Raw genomic sequence first — 22334 nt, 5'->3', positions numbered from 1 at the left:
CTGGTGCCACCGCCAGCTTCTGTGGGGAGTCGTTGCTCCCCACCCCCATGCTGCTGCTACCAGGTTCTGCGAGTGCTCGCAGCTCACTGCCACTGCCGGCTTCTGCGAACCCTCACCGATCACCACCACTGCTGGCTTCTGCAGGCACTCACTACTTGCAAGCCCCTCCACCCGCCCCCACTGCCGACGCCATCTTCTGCAGGCAATCGCTGCTTGCCACCCTGCCGGTGATGCCACCAACGCTGCCGCCCACAAATTGTGCCCCCCAAGTCTCAGAAGGTACCAGTCATTCATGCTGCTCAGTGTTCTCTTCTCTAGACTAAACAAGCCCAGTTCTCTCAGCCTGTCTTTGTAAGTCATGTGTCCCAGTTGCTGAACCATTTTTCTTGCCCTCTGCTGGACTCTTTCCAATTTGTCCATATCCTTTCTGTAGTGGAAGGCCAAAACCGGACACAGTACTCCAGATGTGGCCTCACCAGTGCTGAATAGAGGGGAATAATCCCTTCCCTTGAATTACTGGCAACACACCTACCAATGCAACCCAGTTGCTCTTAGCCTTCTTGGCAACAAAGGCACACTGCTGGCTCATATTCTGTTTATTGTCCACTATACCCTCCAGGTCCTTTTCTGCAGCGCTGCCCCCCAGCCAGTCAGCCCGCAGCCTGTACTGGTGCATGGGATTGTTCTGTCTTAAGTGCAGGACTTTGCACTTGTCCTTACTGAACCTCATGAGATTCCTTTTGGCCCAATCCTCCAATTTGTATAGGTCACTCTGAATCTTAGCCCTACACTGCAGCATATCTACTACTCCCCCCAGCTTGTTGTCATCTGCAAACTTGCTGAGGGTGCACTCTATGCCATCTTCCAGTTGTTGATGAAGGCACTGAACAAAATCGGCCCCAGAACCAACACCTGGGTCACTCCACTTGATACCGGATGCCAGTTAGACATCAAGCCATAAGCCATTGATTACTACTCTCTGAACCCGATGCTCCAGCCTGTTGTCTATCCCCCTTACAGTCCATTTATCCAGCTCATACTTCCTTAGCTTGCCTGCTAGAATGTTGCGGGAGACCATATCAAAAGACTTGCTAAAATCAAGGTACACCACATCCACCCATCTCCCTGTATCCATAGAGCCAGTCACCTCATCATAGAAGGCAATCAGGTTGGTCAGGCATGGCTTGCCCCTGGTGAATCCATGCTGACTGTTCCTAATCACCCTTTTCTCCTCCAAGTGCTTAGAAATGCATTCCTTGAGGATCTGCTTCATGATTTTTCCAGGGACTCAGGTGAGGTTGCCTGGTCTGTAGTTCCCTGGATCCTCCTTTTTCCCTTTCTTAAATATAGGCATTATGTTTACCCTTTTCCAATCATCTGGGACCTCTCCTGATCTCCATGAGTTTTCAAAGATGATGGCCAGTGGCTCTGCAATCACATCAGCCAACTCCCTCAGCACCCTCGGGTGCGTACCATCCTGCCCCATGTACTTGTACATATCCAGCTTTTCTAAATAGTCCCTAACCTGTTCTTTCACCACTGAGGGCTGTTCTCCTCCTCTTCAAACTCTGCTGCCAGGTGCAGTAGTTTAGCAGCTGACCTTGCCTGTGAAGACTGAGGTAAAAAAGGCATTGAGCACTTCAGCCTTTTCTGCATCCTCTGTCAAGAGGTTGCTTCCTCCATTCAGTAAGGGACCCACACTTTCCCTGATCCACCTTTTGCTACTAACATACTTGTAGAAACCCTTCTTGTTACCCTTCACATCCCTTGCTAGCTACAACTCCAGTTGCACTTTGGCCTTTCTGACTTCATCCTTGTATGCCCAAGCAATGCTCTTATATTCTTCCCTAGTTATTTATCCAAGTTTCCACTTAAAATCTTCCTTTTTTTTTATACTTAGTTTACTAAAGAGTTCCCTGCTAAGCCAAGCTGGTCTTCTGCCATACTTGCTAGTCTTCTTGTGTATCGGGATGTTTGTTCCTGCACTCTCAGTAAGACTTCTTTGAAGTACAGCCAGCTCTCCTGGACTCCTCTCTTCCTCAGACTGGCTTCCCAAAGGATCCTGTCCATGAGTTCCCTGAGTGAGTCAAAGTCTACTTTTCTGAGGTCCAGGGTACTTACTCTGCTGCTCTCTGACCTTCCTTTCCTCAGGATCCTGAATTCAGTTATCTCATGCTCACTGCTGCCCAAGTTGCCATCCACTACACATTCCCCACCGATTTATCCCTGTTTGTGAGCAGCAGGTCAATAAGAACACAGTCCCTAGTTGGCTGCTCCAGCACTTGCACCAGGAAGGTGTTCCCAACACTATCCACAGACTTCCTGGATTGCCTGCACACTGCTGTATTGCCCTTCCAGCATGTCAGGGTGATTGAAGTCCCCCATGAGAGCCAGGGCCTATGATCGGAAAGCTTTCGCTAGCTGTTTGAAGAAAGCCTCATCTACAATTTCCTCCTGGTCTGGTGGTCTATAGCAAACACCCACCACAACATCACCCTGGTTGCTCTCCCCTCTGACTCTAACCCAGAGATTCTCGACGGGCTTATCTCCAGTTTCATACTGGAGCTCTGAGCAATCATATGGCTCTTTTACATTAAGTGTAACTCCTCTTTCTCTTCTCCCCTGCCTGTCCTTCCTGAACAGTTTGTACCCATCCATGACCAAGTTCCATTCATGCGAGCTATCCCACCAAGTCTCTGTTATTCCTATCACGTCATGTCTCCGTGTCTGTGCACACACTTCCAGTTCTTCCTGCTTCCTTCCCAGGCTCCATTCATTTGTGTACAGGCACCTGAGGTAATGAGTTGATTGCCCTGATTTCTCAGGAAGTATGAGAGCACCACCCTGTTTCCCCCTCCTGCTTGCTCTTCCTCCAGGTCTCCCACTTCTCCATTTACCTCAGGGCTTTGGTCTCCATCTCAGGACCTGCCGCTGCTGCAGCTCCCAGCTGGGCCAAGCCCTGCTGCTTCTTATAAAGCTGGCCCAGCTGCCAGGCTGCCCAGACCAGGTGGTCTGAAAGATGAGGCTGCGATCAGGCAGCTGCAGCACCCAGGAACACTGGGCAAGCAGTGGCAACTGCAGCTCAGTGGTGGCTGCAGCTCTCCGGAGGTGGGTGAGAGTGACTCGGGTGGAGTCAACAGCAGGGGTTGGGGGAGGGGGATCCCCGCTTGTCTCCTGATCAGTGTCATTGCTTTCCCCTCCCCTGGGGACATCTGCCCGGTGCTGGGCATGGGCATAGCCCTGGCAGGTGGAGAAGCTGCTTGGCAGGTGCCCCTGGGTCCAAATTGCCCACTTCTGAATGCCTCATGTTATCCCCATCATTGTCACAGAGCGGGGCAGCGCCTGGATACCTTCAGGGACATCTCTACCCCTGCTCGCTTTCCCTCTGCTTCTTCCAGTGATGACTTTGGCCCAGCCCCTCTCTCCCCCCCTTCGCCTCAGGCCTGGGGCCAGCATCTAGTCATGCCCCCCTCCCCTTCCACCACTCATCCCACCCCCATCCCCTTCTCAGTCAGCTGGAGCAGTGATAGTGCTCTGGCTAGGGAGGAGAGGGGTGGGGGCCAAGCCTGCTCCCCCTAGCCCAGCCCAGGCTGTGAAACATCCTGGGATGCCGGGGGACTGTGAGTTAACTTAAACCAGGAAGGGGTCTGGGACAGAAGTTCCTTAAACTGAGTTGACCTAAATTTGATATTACATTCAACCAGGTTTATCTTAAACCAGTTTCGGCCATTTTGAAAGCAGTTTATGTGCACTGAATTTCTGTTCTGTTACAGGTTTAAACCAGTTTCTGATCACTTAAACTTGTCTATGTGTAACTTCTGTCCCTAGCCTGAGTAACAGAACACAGCAACAGAGCAATGATAGTTTAGGTTAGGTAGTGAAAAATATGTAATCAAACTGAAGCTTGAGCCACAGTTTAGCTAGCTAAAATTTAATTACCCAAATTAGAGTTTGACCATCTAGAGATGACTATCTTTCTTCTTGTGAAAAAGTTTAGTCCTTGAAAGTCCATGAGTGATTAGGAGACCTCGGTTTTACATTTAGTTTAAATTTTCTCTCTCCTAGCACAGTGCTCCTTAACACTGTTGGTGTTTTATTTCACTGACTTAGAAGGAAAATTGCCCCTACTGAATTGTCAACATCACTTCCTTCGGGAACACATCAGTGTTTCCTAGAGATCTCCTATGAAGGGTAGCCTTTTAAGCTTGTGAGACTTAGAATCACAACAAAGAAAAAAGAAGCAGCAGCAGCAGCTAACAATATAACTGCAGGACAGAAAATAAAAGATATTGAGTACTATTTTTTAAATAAAAATGTTTTACTAACACAGTGTAGAAATATTATGTCCTACCTACCAAAAAGTAAGGTGCAATATAAAAATGAATTGTCTTCTGGGATTCAGGCAAAAAGTTATTGCCTAGGTTTTGTATATAAGCAGTCGATCCAGCCTTAAGCAAAATGGTTGAAGACTCCAGTGGCTAGGGAATAAGTAAACCTATAAACTTTAAGTCTGGCTTACCACTGTTTGTCTCTGACCCATTTCGTACTCTGGCGGGGGAGGGGGGGTGGTGTCTAATTTTGGTTAGCTATATGTGTTTTAATGGCATTTTATAAATATCACTGGTTAAGTGATTTGAAGTTTAATATTAACTAAAGATCTATTAATAGGATTTGTTATGTTTTGCTTGGCACCCAGTCCTTCAATAGGCAACCAAAAATTACACACTGCTTTTACTAGAAACTGCGTGACCAGTGTGACCAGTATACCCTTAGTATATCTGTCTAAATCTTAGGTAATGTTAGCCTGAACTTAAATGCTGTCAGAGCATACAGTTTTAGACTCTCTGATAACCACAAACCCATCTGCTTGAGGACAGCACATTGAGTGAGGAACTCTAGAACATGTAAGTAATACTTCATAGCTGTAAGCCCAAATTTTTAGCAATTACTAGCGGTTTTGATTTACCTGACCTAAGACACCTGTAAATAGTTGGGCTTGCAGGTGTTTTTAGGTCAACATGTGACTAAGCACATGAGAGAAAGTTTGGGTTGTGTAATAAACCTTAACGTTGGCACTCCTTTACCATGCATTCGTTAAAGTTGCACAGTTGTTTGCATGGTGGGGGAGGAATGAGTATATAGGGCTATCATTATTTAAAATAGGGTTTAAAACTGTTTGTGTATTTTCAGTTCTGGTATTACACAGGCATTTTAGACAATTTTGTATACTCACTTTTATCTTGTTAGCCTAGAGAGGTACACACTTGTCTTTTCTGAATTTTCAGTGCCTATTGGGGTGTGGACATTGAAATTTTCCCCAAGGTAGAGAAAAAAGGATTTGCACCTTTGACTTCTTAAATAAAAAGATTTAGTCACAGTTATGCTATAATACAGCTACCTATGTAAGATCCCCTGGGAGTATACTTAATCAACATCTTCAGCTACCCTAGATAAATTTCAAAGCCAATACTTGAGACAGTTTTTATTTTTTTGGGGGGTATCTTGTATTGGACCAACATTATTGTTGGTAGAAATCACTAGAACACTCCAATCCTATTACTAGCCAGCACTTCTGACCTTTTGGTGTCATGCTGGGTGGGGCTCTTACACTGCTGCAGTCCTTTTCAGCTGGCCCTCTGCCACTACAGGCTATGTAATATGAATTATACAAGCTTCTGCTAGGTTGTAACCTAAGAATCAACCTATCCCAGTATTTATTAGCATTAGGATGAGTATGTGTTAAGACAAATTGATATAATTGTTTCTTAATACTTTATATTACTGTTAGAATAAGGAATTAATAAGAGAATTAAATGTTTAAATTTAGATGTCCTTTTCAGCTGAGCCACAGATAGCCACAGGCTCTTTCTGCTTTGTCTGCATCATTGTCTAAACTAAAAATAACATTCCCATAGTGTTGTTGGCACAGTTGTTTTAGCTACTCCTTTAATTCTCTTTAAAAATGGATAAAAAGGCAGGCAACATAAATATTAAATGTGTGCAGCTATTTTAGTAAGTAACTAAGAACAGATTCCTGATACTCTGAAGAGCTGGGTAGTTAATGGAATTCACATTTTGCTCAAGTAAAGGGGCATTAGTCAATGTAAATAGTCTTTTAATATGTTTTGCTTAAATTTTATTTTTGTTTAATAATTTTAATTTTTATGTATCATTAAAATATGTATCTATTTTTAAAATGTATATGGAGATGTGAACTCTAATGTCCATAAAACATTTAAAGAATTAATTCAAGTTAATTACATTAAATTTAAACTTGGTCTGCTTGTTTTTGTGTCCTGATTAAGCTATGTGCTTTATAAATTTGTTTTATATTTTAATAGCATATTATGAATGGGATAATCATTCATTTCACTAATGACTAGTATGTATTTCTCATATTGCTCATTAAATGAATGAATGGTCAATTGATATATCATTCTTTTAATAAAACCTTTTTTGTTAAGGAGATCATTAATATTACCACATTAACAAATCAATAAAATCCTTTGGAAAAAGAAAAATTGTCAGTTTTGCAAGATCTGTAGGAAACAGAAGCAGCATGGTCTTCTGCATTCTACATGGCTCATGGCAATAAGAGAAACCTTTCTTGAGAACTTCTGGGGCAATCAGTTATACAGCCTGCAAAAAAAGCGTAGTTCTCAGTTGGCCAGCTGGTCTTGGGCCTATATATTCCCCTTGCCAGACATGAAAATAGCATTCTGACTGTGAAGGGGCCAACAGGAACAGATTAAAGCTACTGCATTGACCCAATTTTATAGTAAGTATGAGTGCAGAAGTGTACTCTGTGGCTGAAAGGATTTTTTTTAAAATATATGAGTTATATAAAGAATTTAGTTGTCGCAGATGCTTTGGCATCTTTCCATTTTACTGGTCATATGCTTTAAAAGGTATTGTCATTCTAATTATCTATAACAGTGAAAAAACCACAGACCTATAACAATAATCATCATCATTGTTGTTCTTTACATTTGTATATTGCCTTATACAGAATGTGACTTTTTGTGTTTGTACACTCAAACTGCAATGCCTATTTGCACCCTGAATTTATAGATACATGTTGTTCTGCATATTGGAACCTGAAGTAGTGTGTGTTCATGTCAGGGCATGTATGTCTGAAAAATCAATCTTAAGCATTTGTCTAATTCTGTTGTTTTTAATTTTTGTGTTTTAAAATAATGTGTATGCTCATAAAAGACCATTATTAATGGAAGGGAAGATAATGCAAGACATAATAGAAAGTGAAATGCTTTAATTTTTGCTTTGCTAGACCAGTAATTCCTAAACAGGGTGCCATGGCATCCTGGGGTGCCTTGAAATCCTTTCAAGACTGTCATGCATTGTTAGCACTGTTAGGTGTGCAAATATGATTCACAAGATGAACACAGAGATTTTTATAATGTTAAAAGTGTTCTGACTTGTTGATCTCTGATTGAGTTCCATCAGAAATTCAACAATCACCACCCGTCCATCAAACTATACTGCATAGTTGCGCATAGTTGGTAGGGTCGGAAGAGACCTGAGCAAATCATCAAGTCCGATCCCCTGCCATGGGTAGGAAAGAATGCTGGAGTCAAACGACCCCAGCAAGGTGTCTGTCTAGCCTCCTTTTGAAGACCCCCAGGGTAGTAGCGAGCACCACTTCCCTTGGAAGTTGGTTCCAGATCCTAGCTGCCCTGACTATGAAGTAGTGCCTCCTGATATCTAGCCTGAATCTGCTCTCAGTCAACTTATGGCCATTATTCCTTGTTACTCCCAGTAGTGCTCAGGGGAATGGACTGTCCCATTGCCTGCTGGTCTCCCTTGGCCAGTTTATAGATGGCCACCAGATCCCCTCTCAGCCTTCTCTTGTGCAGGCTGAACAGGTTCAGATCTCGTAGCCTCTCCTCGTAGGGCCTGCCCTGCTGCCCCCTGATCATGCGAGTGGCCCTCCTCTGTACCCTCTCGATGTTGTCCACATCCCTCCTGAAGTGCGGTGCCCAGAACTGGATGCAGTACTCCAACTGTGGTCTGACCAGTGTCGCGTAGAGGGGGAGGATCACCTCCTTGGACCTAGTCATGATGCATCTGTGGGTGCATGACAGTGTGCAATTAGCCTTCCTGACTGCGTCCCCACATTAGCGGCCCATGTTCATCTTGGAGTCTATAATGACTCCAAGATCCTTTTCTACCTCTGTGCTGACAAGAGGGGAGTTCCCCAGGCTGTAGGTATGCTGCTGGTTCTTTCTCCCTAAGTGCAGTACCCTGCACTTGTCAGTATTGACTATCTCTTGAATACTCCAGCACCAACATCTCCTTTTTAGACATAATGATCAGTATCCAGAATGATAAATTACAGACCACGTTATACAAGAAACCCACAGACCAACATACGTATCTGCACAGAACCAGCAATCACCCTAAACACACCAAAAAAGCTATGATATACAGCCAAGCCCTCAGATACCACCAAATTTGCACTGAAGAGAATACCTGGGATTGCCACCTCACCAGTCTTAAAAAGGCTTTCACCCAACAAGCACACTCCTCCAGAGAGATAGATCGCACGTTTGAAAGAGCCACCCAGATACCACGTGAAGAACTGCTGCAGTACAGAAGAAACCCCCCCCACTAATCGTACACCGCTGGTTATGACATATCACCCCTCCCTCAAACCTGTATGGAAAATCCTCAAACAATTGCAACCCATACTAGAAACAGACCCTAAAAGAGATCTTCACAGAGCTACCCATCCTAGCCTTCAAACAAGCACTGAACCTCACCAACCTCATCACCAGAAGCAACCTTCCTCAGACCCAAAACATACCAAATGGATCCAGACCATGCCATGACAAGAAATGCAAAACCTGCCAACACATCTCCACCACCCCCACATATCACTACACCCCACAACAGAGCCATCAGCATTCCTGGATCTTATAGCTGCACCTCCAGAAATGTAATACATCTCATCCAATGCACCAAATGCCCAAATGGAAAATACATAGGTGAGACCAAACAACAACTGCGCACCAGAATGAACGCATACCGGAAATCTATCAAAGGCAGGAATACCCAATTACCTGTGGGGGCACATTTCTCACAAGAAAACCACTCTCTCCAATCTCTCAGTCCTGATCCTCAAAGGAAACTTACAAAACACTTCCCAGAGATGAGCTTATGAACTCTACTTTATCAACCTCCTGGATACTAAAAATCATGGACTAAATATAGACATTGGATTATATTTAATTTAGACACATTATAACCTGCCTGACAGCTGACTTCCCAGGTATTTCTCCACTATTCATCCCCCTTCTCTCCCCCCCCACCCAGCCTGTCTCTCACCCATTGACTCCTCAATCGACATTTTCACTGACTGCCTGTCTTGTATGCATACCAGCCCAGCCTCTGGCTTCTTTACTTTTCATTCCATCCAGGAAGAGCACACATCAACTACTGAAACTTCCTTAGCCCGACGAAGGGTTTTTGAACCTAAAAGTTTGCTTAAATATTGTTCTCCAACTATTTAGTTGGTCTAATAAAAGATATCAGATTCACCCAAAGGACCTTATCTGCCTATGTCCTTAGACCAACACAGCTACAACCTACACCCCTGACCTGTTGTGGTCTTTCTGAGTTCTTTGCAACAGAAGACTTGTTCTTTCATTTATCTGTAGTCAAAAAGCAAGTGAAAACCAAGACCTGGCATTTTCTGAGGGATGCATCACGCTTACTGATGGGCGCCTCAAGCCTAAAAAGGTTAAAAACCAGTAGTACAATGAATAGTGTAATTTCCTACAAGTAACATTAGAGAGAAAAGTGGACTAATGTTCCAATTTCCACATTACAATTTCCAAAATATGATTGAAAAGGTGCAGAGCATCTTCTGCAAAGTATATGTTATCCCAGCAAATGAGAACTATTTTCAGGAGCTGTCAATTAAAGGCATACACATTATTAAAGGAGGTATATGAAAAATGACAAGTATGATTAAATTTCAAGTATAGAAGAGTTGAAGAGGTATACCTTAAAAATATGAACAGGTACAGTACAGTTTGAATTGAACCACAGATCATCTGTTAGATTTTAACGTTTTCAATAAGAAATGGAGAATCACAATACTTATGCTAATTAGCTGGTGAAGACTCGTGGTGCATTTTATTGTTTTTGTTTATTGTTTGTTTTAATTGAAAGCTAATGTTTCATGTTGTAGCTGCATTTCTGAACCATCAGGAAGAGTTTAACACTTCATATACATGTTTATTTATTTATTTTTAAAATATACATATTCATAAAGGTACACTGATGAGACTTCATGTTTTGAGCCTAATAAAAATGTAAAAATACTTGATAACTTGAAAATCACACTTACTATTCTTGTTTCAAATTTCTTTTAATATATTGTTCTGTATGGTTTTATAATAAACACATTATTCCTTGAACAGGAATTAAGAGTAAAGCTGCCAGGAAGGGGTTTTGTTGTCAAAGTAGTTCCCGCCTCATGTTTTGTAAGAGATTTCATGGTCCCATTGTAAAAAGTGGATGATTTAAAACGTGTTCCCAAGATAAACTTTCCCATTGTCATTAATGAGGATGGATAATACTGAGTGACAAGTGCATTAGGAATGACACAGAAAGAGCTGTTAGATTTGTCAGAGCATATCACTTCAGGCAATGAAACTTGAGGACATTTATCTTTTTGGTAATTTTTTGTATTGTGAGGACCAGGGCTTGTGATAACTCTCACAGGTGTATTTTATCATTCTCTTGATGAAATATTTAGCTGGCTTTTTAAAGATAATGCATATGACCTGTGTATTGTAATATGTAACCTTACCCTATTTCTACTGAATTCTTTGCACAGAAATAATTCAGCAATAAAAATGTTCATTTAAATTATTTAAAAATCAATGAACATTTACTTCCATATTTTACTTAATGAGAAATATGTATTATCTTATATCTATAGAAATTATTTTTAATATCCATCTATAGTTTAATACTTCCAAAATAAGGCTTTTAAACAAGATTTAAACATTGGGATTTATGCATGTAATTTATTGAATTTAAAAATCACATTTTTTCCATGGAAACATTTTTTTTAAAATATTAATCATTGAATAATTAATAATATATGACACTTTCTGGTTTTTAAGATCTCTCCAAACTACAGCATGCCTATCAATTCCTATTTTGAACATGCAATTGGTCACTTTTTCGCCTTGATTCATCTTCCCTGGCTGCCAACCAAATTTTGCCTCTCTATACCTTTTTGACACTAATAATGACTGAGTTTCTGTTCGTTTGCGTGCAAGATTTCCCAAGCGGCAGTTTGGGGCTGGGATAAACTATCTATCATGATTGCATACAACTAATCTGCTTCAACCAAACCACACAATGATTGAAATTACATTTGACAATTCACCTCTCCTTGGCGTGCCTGAGGTGAACATAGCTACAGACCATCCCCGGAAGGGCATAGCAACTCCTCCATATGCTGGGGAGGATCCTTTTATTTGTGTCAAGAGACTTTTAGCAAAACATGTCGAAGCAGAGAAGATTTTTTTTTAACTTCCTTGTTTTCAGATATATTGCTGTTGCTGTTCCCCAAGCAGAATGTTTTATTTTTGTAAGACATTCTCTATTAATAATTCACTAAAACTAGTAAATGCTTGTCTTAATAAGAATTTATGTCATCTAATGTAAAAGTACATTCATTAACGTAAAAATGCAATATGTGCATAAAATGTAATTTATTGTTTATGAGAACATTATTTTATTAACAGAACATGTGATAATCAAATATCAAACAAGATGCTTGTTACTCCGACCTTTACCAGAACTCACACCTGCTTGGAGCATTTTGATAATATGTAAGCTAGAAAAAATGGCAAGGGAAAAAAAGTGTGTATCCAACACAATTTTTTTTAAATTACTTATAGTAGTATATATTTATTTCAAGGGTTGCAGTTTAACAAACAATAAAATATATATATTCATGCATGTTTTCTTTAAAAAAGCCTTCAGATTAGGACTTTCCATAAAATAATTTTAAAAATTTAATATAAAAGTATTTCTGCAAGGTTTCTACCTTTTTATATAATCTGTTTTGTAATATTGACCTCAGTAGTAAGTCAGGAAAATTCTGATATAGTCTCTTTCTTCACAGTTGTTTTATTTCACATATGCTGAAAATGTATTCTTCATGAATTAACAAATTCTAAAAATGTTCTTGATACAATGTTCAACTAATAAAATCCTTCCCAGGGGGCGGAGGGGGGATACTTACTCTTACCTACTCTGATACTTTCCTGTTATGGTTGCAGTATGTTAAACTAAGTGATTCTACTTGGAAATGAAACATATTAGAGAAGTGCACTCTAAAGATATTTTTTACTACCTTTTAATTTTGTTTAACAGGACATTTTGTACTTGGTATGTTTCAGTCAAAACACAAAGATATATGAAGCCAAATTGCCCCCTCAACTAAATGAATGTCATCTCCTGTAATAGAGAGAGGTGTGTTTGTGTTTGTGTGTGTGTGTGTATGTGTATCTATATCTATCTATCTATCTAGATATAGAATATATAGACAGATCTCTATATCTATATATGTATGTATCTATATTTATATAGCTATATAGATACAAAGGTAGCCCATTACCACTATCCCCATTCTGTTATGTTAATTCACAGAGCTCTCATTTTTCAAAATTCAGATATAATTTTTAGGCCTTTTACTCTCCAGATAAAGGTAATGGTCTTGCTGAAATAGCTGGCAGCTTCATACCATGTATGTTCCTTACTTCTGGCAGTGTAGCTAACAAATACAGTATCATGCCTCTTTTAGCATTTCAGCTGACAAACCCAAAAGAGCAGGACCTTGCTACATGGTTGAATCATGAAATTTAAAAACTAGTGACCCTGAAACAAGGGAGAACTAATTCAGCCACACAGTCATATATAGTTGATTTGCTCCAATAACACACAACATAGATCCTATTTCCCATATTTACTCATTTATTACCATTGATTTCCTTCTCCTGTGTTTTTTAAGTGCTTGGGTTTATTACACAACATAGTGTCATATAGAGGTATCTGAACAAGGTTTAAACAAACTTGTTCTGATACTGGAAACAGTATAGCCACAATAGAAGCAAGGCATATTACTCTAATCAGACTACTATGTTAATGTAGCTATAATGCCTTTGGTACCCAAGTTAGCTCTAAACAAGCTAACTTGAGTATCTCTACCTGGCACTATTGTGGTATGTAAACATATCTTTACTCTTTGTAACAAATATTCTGCCTCTACACACTCCCAGAAACATAACTTTTTGTTAACTATGACCCATAATTTAGTATCTTCTTTTAATAAGTAGCATAATGATTATGCTATGTCTGTACTGAGTGACTGGGCTAAGGCCTAGCTCTCAGCCCCATCATCTCAGGCCCTGCTGCGAGAAACACATGGGACATGTGTGTTTGGACTGTACCTGAATGGCTTCATGTTTTAACAGGCTGAGGATGAGACCAGAAGGATCTGGTGGCCTCAGCCTGCTGGCCATCTATAAACTCACCGGGGGGACCAGCAAAAAATAAGTGAGGCTCTGTTCCCCCAGGCACCACCTGGGATAACAAGGAATAACGGCCACAAATTGATTGAGAGCAGGTTCCGGCTTGATATCAGGAGGCATCACTTTACAGTTAGGGCTGCTAAGCTCTGGAATGGGCTCCCAAGGGAGGTGGTGCTCCCCCCTACCTTGGGGTCTTCAAGAGGTTGGATAGATATCTGGCTGGAGTATTATGATCCCAGCACTCATTCCTGCCCAGGGCAGGGGGTCAGACTTGATGATCTATTCAGGTCCCTTCCGACCCTAGAAACTATGAACCTAAGACAATCAGAATTTTTTTAATGACTGTCTTTTTTTGCATAAAGCAGAAAGTGGACACATAATGTTGTTCCTAGATGTGGAATTGCAGTTATATTCAGAAAATTACTGTATAAAAAGTGTCCCCTTCTTTTTAATGCACCTACTTCTTATTATATATTAAGCCATATGTCTCTAACTTTACTGACTGAAATGAGATTTTAAATTATTCCCCTCATCATTGTAGAGCCAATAAAATTTTGGTGGAAAGATCTGGATTATTTCTGGATTTGCAAATCATCAAAAAAGTGCAAACCAAAAAAGGGACTTGGTCTCAGAATCAGTTTTCAGGTAGAGCAGATAAAGAACACTTTTTTATATGTGAACTGGTTGACTTTAAGCTAAAGTTATTGACAAAGAAAATTTGTAAAAACCTCACAGATTTAAAATTATATTTTATCTTAAGAGTGCAGAGCTGATCTTACAGGAAGTCTGAAAAATTGTTGTATTCTTTGCTTTCCAGTAGCGGAGGGCAGGGGGCAGAGCCAGGGGGGAGCAGGGGGGGAGGGGCAATGGCTGTGTCTCCATGTCCAAGCTCAGGTTTGGGGCCAGGGTCACAGCTGTAACCATTGTCCTCCCCACTTGTACTCGAATCAGAGACAAAGGGCTTATTTCCCCCATGTTAAATGAAATGAGTGCATGGTATGAGTTCCAGACCTAGGACTGCACCAGCAGATGCCAAAAATCAGGTGATTGTCAACATCTGCCCTGTATTACCATGGGTTCAGTCAAGAGCATGTTGGCAGCCCCAGATCTATTTTAAGCTGATTGTCAATAGTGGCCCTGGACAGCCCCAGGTCCTAGGGCTATCCCCAGCCTAATCCCCAGTGGGGATTGGGCTGCCTTGTGCCTGATCTCAACACTCAGATGAGCACTGGGATTGGACCTAGGGTCCAGGTCACAGCAGTCTGCAGGGTCTGACTGGAGACAGCCCAGCATCCCAGTTTGGCCCCAGCAATCAAACAGTTGGGATCTGAGGAGTTTTATACCCTAACCCAAATTTTTAACATGTTTTCAAGAAAGCATAGACTGGTTTTTACATACAATAATATAGCCAACAGTGAATGCTTGTTTGTGTTGATCATTTACTATACATGCTACACTATACATGCTAGTCTAAGACTTGCGGTTAGTTTTCAGCACCCAGAATTGCTGCAGTGACTTAAATTTTGCTTTCCTAGCAGTGATCATAGAATAAAAGTAACTTTTTGCTGAACTGTTCCCATGTAATCATATATCATCATGATTACACCTTACGAGGGCTATCAAATGGCACTAGCTGAAAGGAGGATTCTCTTGACCTTAAGATGTTTAGGTCTTCTGTAGTTTTATTTTGATTTTTGGTGTAACCAATCATTAGTTACCCAAAATGAGTTTGAAGTTTGTGATTGCAATCAGAAGTAAAATGACTATATTATCAAGGTGTGGGGCTTAGTAAAATCCATGCCTCTCCCTCTCCTAATTTCTTAAGACATTCTAAAATGAACAAATTTTACTTTAATAAACAAAAAGCAAATAAAGTGGTTAAGGTATTTAGTAATGATAACAGTAACCAATTTTGTTAACAAATCATATGTAGAAAGAATTGGTTAGCCATGTAGTCCAAAGCAGGTGCGGGAAGTTATTTAGACCTACAGTTCTGGAGAGCTGTCACAGGCTGGTCAGCACTCCCTCCCCTGCCCTGCAACAGCCCAGAGCCCACATTCCCTGTGGCTCCTCTTTGTCATTTCCACCAGCACCCAGCAGCAGCTCAGCATGCACCCTGTGCCCACCCTGGACTCGCCTTGGCTGAAACCCTCACATACAGCCCCAGCCCTGACCTGCCCCACACCTGCTCCAGACCGCCTGCCCCCACTGAGCAGCAACAGCAGTGGTGGTGGCTGGCAGAAGCTGCTGCTGGGCATAGGTGAAGATTCGCCATCTCCCCCTCACTGCTACCAGGCCCTTCTTGCTGCAGCTGCCCAGAGCCCATGCCTAGGCTGCCCTGTGGCTCCACTCCACTGCCACCACTGCACTGCTGATGGCCCAGAGGCAGCAATGACAACAGCATATAATTGCCGCAGGGCAGACGGCATGTGGGCTCCAGACAGCTGCAGCAGGAAGAGCCTGGCCTCAACCAGAATGCTGCTCAGCATGGGCAGACAGTCTGGAGCAGGTGTAGGATGGGCCGAGGTTGGGGCTGTGCACATAGATTTTGGCTGGGCCAGACTTCTTCCACTCCAGCCTGGGTGAGTCCGGAGTGAGAGCGGGGCAAGGTGGAGCTGTGAGCATGGGTCCCTGCCAGTACCTCAGGGCTCGGTCCAGCAGCGCCAGCACATGGAAAGAGCCTCGGCTGCCTGAACTACCTAAAAATGCATTCCAGCTGTGAAGCCGCCCCAGCCCCACTGTGTGCCTGGGGGTGGCAGGACATACCATGAGCCAGACAGTGCCTGTGCCATGCAGGACTAAGGGGCCCACCAAGGACCAGATTAAGTCCCTCCTCAGACCACATCCAGCCCACAGGCTATTTTTGCCCTCCCCTAGTCTAAAGGCAGGCTGAAGGCAGGGCAAGGTAGCACCTCAAAAACTAACTTTGTTCACAAAGGCATAAGCTTTCATAGGCTGCAGCCTATTTTGTCAGATGCTATGAATGGATTTGTAGAAGGTGATCTTGAGATTACAGAATATACTGTTTTGATAGTGTTCTAGGTTTGTATTCTGCTCTCTCTCACATACAGTTCAATTTTGGATTTACAAAATTAAGTCCAGTGACCTGTGCAGTGCAGATTGCTCATGTAGCGGTTATACAAGCAGGTTGGGCAGTGTAAACAAGGTGTGGAGTTGGCTAAGGTGAACAAAACAAACATCTGTCAAAAAGCAATCTGATTTCTAAAGAAAATGTGATATGTATGTTATGGATGATGCCAGGCAGGCTTAATTATGTATTGACTTCTAACTTATGCACTTAAAAGTTTTCTTTTCATCTTCTCACACCAGTTATGCCCTCAACCTTAACTAATTTTGACCCTATGTTTATTAACTATCTGGATGTGTAATTACAAGAGTAGTTGAACATTACATTGTATAATGAAAATCTGTTTGTAACTGCTTAGCAGATACATCTGTATGTTACTGTAAGCCAAATTTTGGATTGCATTGTTTTAATTACAGAAAGTGAAAACGTAGCCTTTGATAACTGATGTTTTTATTTTTTTCTTGTATATTTTGTTTCTTTGAAAGGCAGTGATACAATTACGTTCAACCATTGCTGGAATAATCTTTAAGTTTTAGTAAATGTGAGTATGCACACTGTGACTTGTAATTGATGTTCATTGTATTTGGTGTGTACAGTTGGGTTTTGTCATTTATAAGTAAAAAGTCAGTGCTATGCCAAGCGAATTTAACAAACAGGTACCCTTATTGAATGATGTTGTGTCCTGCATTTTAGTCTTAGGCTAGGGACAGAAGTTGTACATAAACTGGTAAAAGTGATCAGAAACGGGTTTAAACCTGCAACAGAACAGAAGTTCAGCACACATTAATCAGTTTCAAAATGGCCAAAACCAGTTTAAGATAAACCTGGATGATTTAGGTTAAACCAGTCTGTGAAACTTGTGACCCAGATCCCCTCCTGACTCAAGTTATGTCCCAGTCCCCCCAGCATTCCAAGATATATTAACCCCACCCCCACCCTGCTAACCTCCCTTGCAGGGAAGGCAGTCTAGCTTTGACTGAGCCAGGGCCAACCCTGCCTCACAGCTGTCACAGAGCTAAGCCAGCAATGCCTCTTCCACGCCTGGTCCTGCCTGTGCCTGCCAGCTCTGCAGGGCAGCAGCAGGGGGAGGGGTTGGGGGAACAGAGCTCCCTAGCCCTTGTCTGTGTTGGTTGTTCCCCTCCCCCCTCCCAGGACAGGCCCGCACAGATCACTGAACCACTTGGGAAGGGCGAAAGGAGTTCCCCCTCCTGACCAGCCCTCAAGCTCACTTCTGCCCACGTGGGAAGAGCCCCAGCCTCTGAGGGTTTCCCTTGGCCAGCCTAGGATCCTCCCCAGCCCTGGTCTGCCCAGCTGTGGGGGGTGATTCTGCTCCACTGTGCAGCCAGGCTGGCATGAGTCACTGACACACAGGGGAGGAGTGAATGAAGCCCCCCATATCCCAGTCTTGGCCCCCTAAGCTGGAATCTTCCCAACTGGGGGAGACTGGGCCCTGGAGGGAGGTTTCCCCTCCATGCCCAGTTAAGCCAGCTTCATAGGAAGAAGGATAAGGCTCCACCACGCAGCACAAGGCCCTGATACTGCCTGGCACATTTTGCTGGCTGCTGCTTATGTCAGGCTGTGGCAGAATGTGCCAGGAGGCCCAATGGGCTTGCGTAGAGTGGCAGAGCACTCCATAGAGGGAAGGATCTGACCTCACCACCCAGCACCAGCCCCGGGGGCTGCCTAGCATGTCCTGCCAGAGTCTGGCACCAGTAACAGCTGGCAAGACATGCTAGGCAGCCCTGAGAGCTTGAGTCAGATGGTGGGGCCTGATCCTTCTTTCTAGGAGCCTGCCTGCCTGGGTGGTGAAGAGGGGAGACACTCCCAGGGTCCAGGACCACCAGCTGGGAAGACTGCAGCTCAGGGAGCTGAGACCAGGGTGGGAGCTTTGTCTCTCCTCTCCCCTCTGCGCATCAGTGACTAGCACCAACCCAGCCACATGGGGGCAATCACCCCTGCTCTCTGCAGCTGGGCAAATCAGGACTCAGAGGATCCTTTCCCCCTCTCCCCTGCATGTCAGTGACTCGCACCAACCCAGCCCTGTGGGAAGGAGGGGAATTGCCCTTGCCACCCTCCCCTCTCCCTCCCCCTACAGTTGAGCAGATCAGTGCTAAGGGAATCCCAGGCCAGCCTGGAGAGAGGCATGGGGCTTCCCCTGTGGTCAGATGCCCAGCTAGCAGAGCCAACACCAGGAGTAGAGTTCTTTCACCTTGTGGGGGCAGGCTGGGAGGTGTGCTCTAGTGCCCCCGACCTTCTGGCCTGGGTCAGTGCAGGCCTCTACCTGCCTTGCCCAATTGCAAACTGAATGTCAGTTCACTTCATTATTGGTTTAATCTCTGCAGTTTAGAGAAACCTGTGAAGACTGAATCAATTCCACCTTAGGATTTTTGACTTCTGTACTTAGCCTTAGTGTCATGATGAGACAGATGAGACAAAGATGGGACAAATATCAGTTAGGATGGAACGGTTCTTATAAAAGAAAACGAAATGTATTTTTTTTTTTTTAAAAGGGGCGGGGGAGAACACCTCTGATACCATGTTAGGGGAATGATCTGTGATAAACTTACCTGCATAGGATTCTAGACCGTTTTTGATAGACTTATGCCTTAGGGCTGCCTATTCATGTGTGGTTTTCTACATCCCAAGTAGTTACAGCAGTTGGCACTGTAGGGGCTGACAGTTATAATTTTTCAATACATTAAACTCTATATGCTACAGATAAAGGCAGAGTAAATTTTAGCCTACAATTCAAGGAAGAAAAGATTTCTCTATCAATTTTCTGTATGTCTGAAATAAGGAAGGAAGAAATAAACTCTTATTTGAAAATATAGCATATATACTTTTTCTCACATTAGAAAGTATTCTTAAGGAATATATCATATTTATTCATTATAATTTCTTTCTCCTTGTATTACTAGCTACTTTTCTTGTTGAAAGAATATAACAAGAAAAAAAATACCCAACATTATCTAAGGAGGGAATAGAATTCATTTTTATTTAGAGTAGTTCTAGGAAATGATACAGTAAAAATTAACTTTGTATCTGCGTGCTAGAGGGCTTAAGAAATAGATTTAACTTACTGTTTCAAATTTTTTTCTTAATTCTGTCTTTTGGTACCTTAGATTTGTGTATATGGCTTTTTTGTTAATAACTCAACTGAATTTGTTTGGTGGGTTATTAAATACATCTGTGGCTGCTTGCAGATGGGGGATGGTGTGGAAACAGTGCTTTACTTTAAACTCTGCACGCCCCCGCACCAAGCCTGTTGGCACTGGATTTATGATCCAGATATCTTGTTCTGGACAGACCCAAACTTGCAGACCAACTACAACCTCTCCATGGGATAATAGGCAAATGTAATTGATACACAGTGATAGCAGATGAGAATAATGCAAACAATTCTATATCTACCAATCGTACAGCTGTCATAGAGGGAAGGTGCATCTGGCCAGTCAGTGAGCTTCACTCTGAAGTTCTCTCTTGAATGTCAGATGTCAGCAGCCTGGAGATTGAAGGCCAAGGCCCTCCCAGTGGGGAGGGTGAGACAGGGTGGTGGTGTGACCTCAGGTTCCCCTCTCAGGGACACTTTGCTGCTCTAAAGTCCCTCATTTTTTATTCTTTCTCCCCTCTGATGATTCTTCGTTCCTGGGCATCATTGATTAGTTTCCCTGTGGTTGTCATACAGTTCACGTTCTGTCCTTTCAGCATATTCCTTTGTTTCAACAAACCCATCACATGCACATATCTTAATTTGGTCTGTTCACCAAAATCAGAAATCTCAAGGGCTCTGCAGTTTGGCACGATAACCTAATGCCACCTTATCTCATGTTATGGAACAGTGTGGTACATGTCTTCAATTTCACAGCCTGTGTGTCTGCTGGCTTCAAATACAGTGGGCCTGGAAGGAAACTTTGTCATAAATAGGCTTTTTAGAAATGAGTTAACCCTTGCCGTTCCCCTGGACCATTATTCTAATGCATATCTACTTTACCTACACGCCATTTCCTAAAAGCAAACCTCTAAATGCCATTTTCTAGCCATCAAAGCCCAGCACATGCTCATAAGAGGCAGTGCCTTAGTTGCACCCAGCTTCCCCAACTTCTGTATAGATTGGGCGCTTTAGTGGAGCTTTTAGGCACTTTTATCTAATAGCTGATTCAATCAGCTATTAGATAAAGTACCAAAAAAAGCCCCACTAAAGTGCCTGGTCTATAGAGATGGGTCAAAGTAACACACTACTGCTTCCATTAAAACACAAGGGTTTTTTCAGGTTTTTTTTCCATCCACGTCAGTCAGAACCCTATATGCTCAACATTTAGTAACAGACCAACATGATCTGGTAACTTTACAATGCTGTAATTGTCTCTTTCTTGAGGGTAAATTTGTAAAAGAAAGTAAAGGTAAGACTAAGAATTTAAGATGTTTTTTCAATGACCCAGTGCTTGTAATTAAAACCCTTTTTCAGAATAAAATATAATTAAACATTCAAAATGTAATGAAAGCTTTGTTAAAAAGTAAGCAGGTTAGATTTTTACTTTTTATATTTTAGTTTGATTTTCAAATTACTACAGACTTCCTTATCTACTTAACAATGATTTGTGACAGTCTCGTTAAGTATGCTTTAGGCATGAAATAGGTGAAAACTAAATCACCTTTGTATTAAAAAATCATCATTTTAAAACTAGTTTTTAAATTAAATTGTTGCTTCCAGAAGCTGAAGAGAGGACATTAACTTGCCTTTAAAAAGAATTATGATTTTTGCAAGTGAGAATACATAAATATTCAGGTAAAATATCCCACTGCAAAAATCTGCAAAAAAGTTCCGTTTCAGGATTTGGATTTGGATTTAGATTTGGACTTGGAAGGAAGTAGGTTGTTTTGTTTTTTGCAAGCAGTGAAAATTGTTTATACACAAGATTCCCCTAAATACTAAACTGCTGGATACTGATAATATTTGTAAAAATGCGAAGATTTCATATTGCCAAAAGTGGGCATTAAGGTTACATATTGCTAGGGCCTGGCTTACATTGCAGGCCCAGCTCACAATGGAGCAGCTCCTTTAATGCTGGAGTTCCCACCCCTGCCCCCTGGCCCCACCCACTGCTGATTGATGGAGGGGCCCCATTCCTAGCTGCTCACTTGTGGTGGCCAGGAGTGAAAACTACAGTTCTTCCCTCCTGCCACTTGCTGCTGACCAAACAGGAGGCAAAAAGCATGACACATTCAAAACCTCAGTTTTTGCCTCCCAGCCATCAGGAACGAACAGTGGGGCCAACAGGGCCCCGCCTCAGATCAGTGGGGAGGGGGCTCATGGGGAGAACTCCAGTATTAAAGGAGCTGCTGCACCATAAGCTGGACCTGCAACTTAAACCAGGCCCTACATGTTGGTAATTCAAGTTCCTCCGCAATCAAATGGAGCTGTACACTCAACTACAGTTCAACACCTTTCAAAACTGTGTAAAACTATAATCTTAGTCACACATTAAATCAACAGAGGATTTTGTAGCAAGTATCATTACAGCCAGACAGTTTTGTAAAGCTAACACTCGTGACTTAAATAATAATAATTTTATTGAAAATAAAATAATTGCAAAGACTGTTTATGCTGAAGACTGACTTCAGTGGCCCAGTAGGACCCATCTTAGTAAGTGGCTTGCAGGAATCAAACA

At 42.3% G+C, this 22334-nt stretch overlaps 1 protein-coding gene across 8 annotated transcripts in view; it reads left to right on the top strand.

Moving 5' to 3' along the window:
- ELP4 (elongator acetyltransferase complex subunit 4) overlaps nt 1-22334 on the top strand; it is a 268164-nt gene that overhangs the window by 146449 nt on the left and 99381 nt on the right. For 3 of the 8 annotated variants that reach the window (XM_025213343.1, XM_025213339.1, XM_025213340.1), the window contains one exon: nt 17151-17206. The exons of the other annotated variants lie outside the window; for them this stretch is intronic. In XM_025213343.1, the coding sequence (XP_025069128.1) occupies nt 17151-17201 (51 nt within the window). In that variant the 3' untranslated portion in view covers nt 17202-17206. The remainder of the gene's footprint in view (nt 1-17150; nt 17207-22334) is intronic. 8 annotated transcript variants of the gene reach the window in all.

This window comes from Alligator sinensis, unplaced genomic scaffold, assembly GCF_000455745.1.
Source record: "Alligator sinensis unplaced genomic scaffold, ASM45574v1 scaffold439_1, whole genome shotgun sequence".
NCBI lineage: Eukaryota > Metazoa > Chordata > Crocodylia > Alligatoridae > Alligator > Alligator sinensis.
This window is presented reverse-complemented; position numbering and strand designations above follow the sequence as displayed.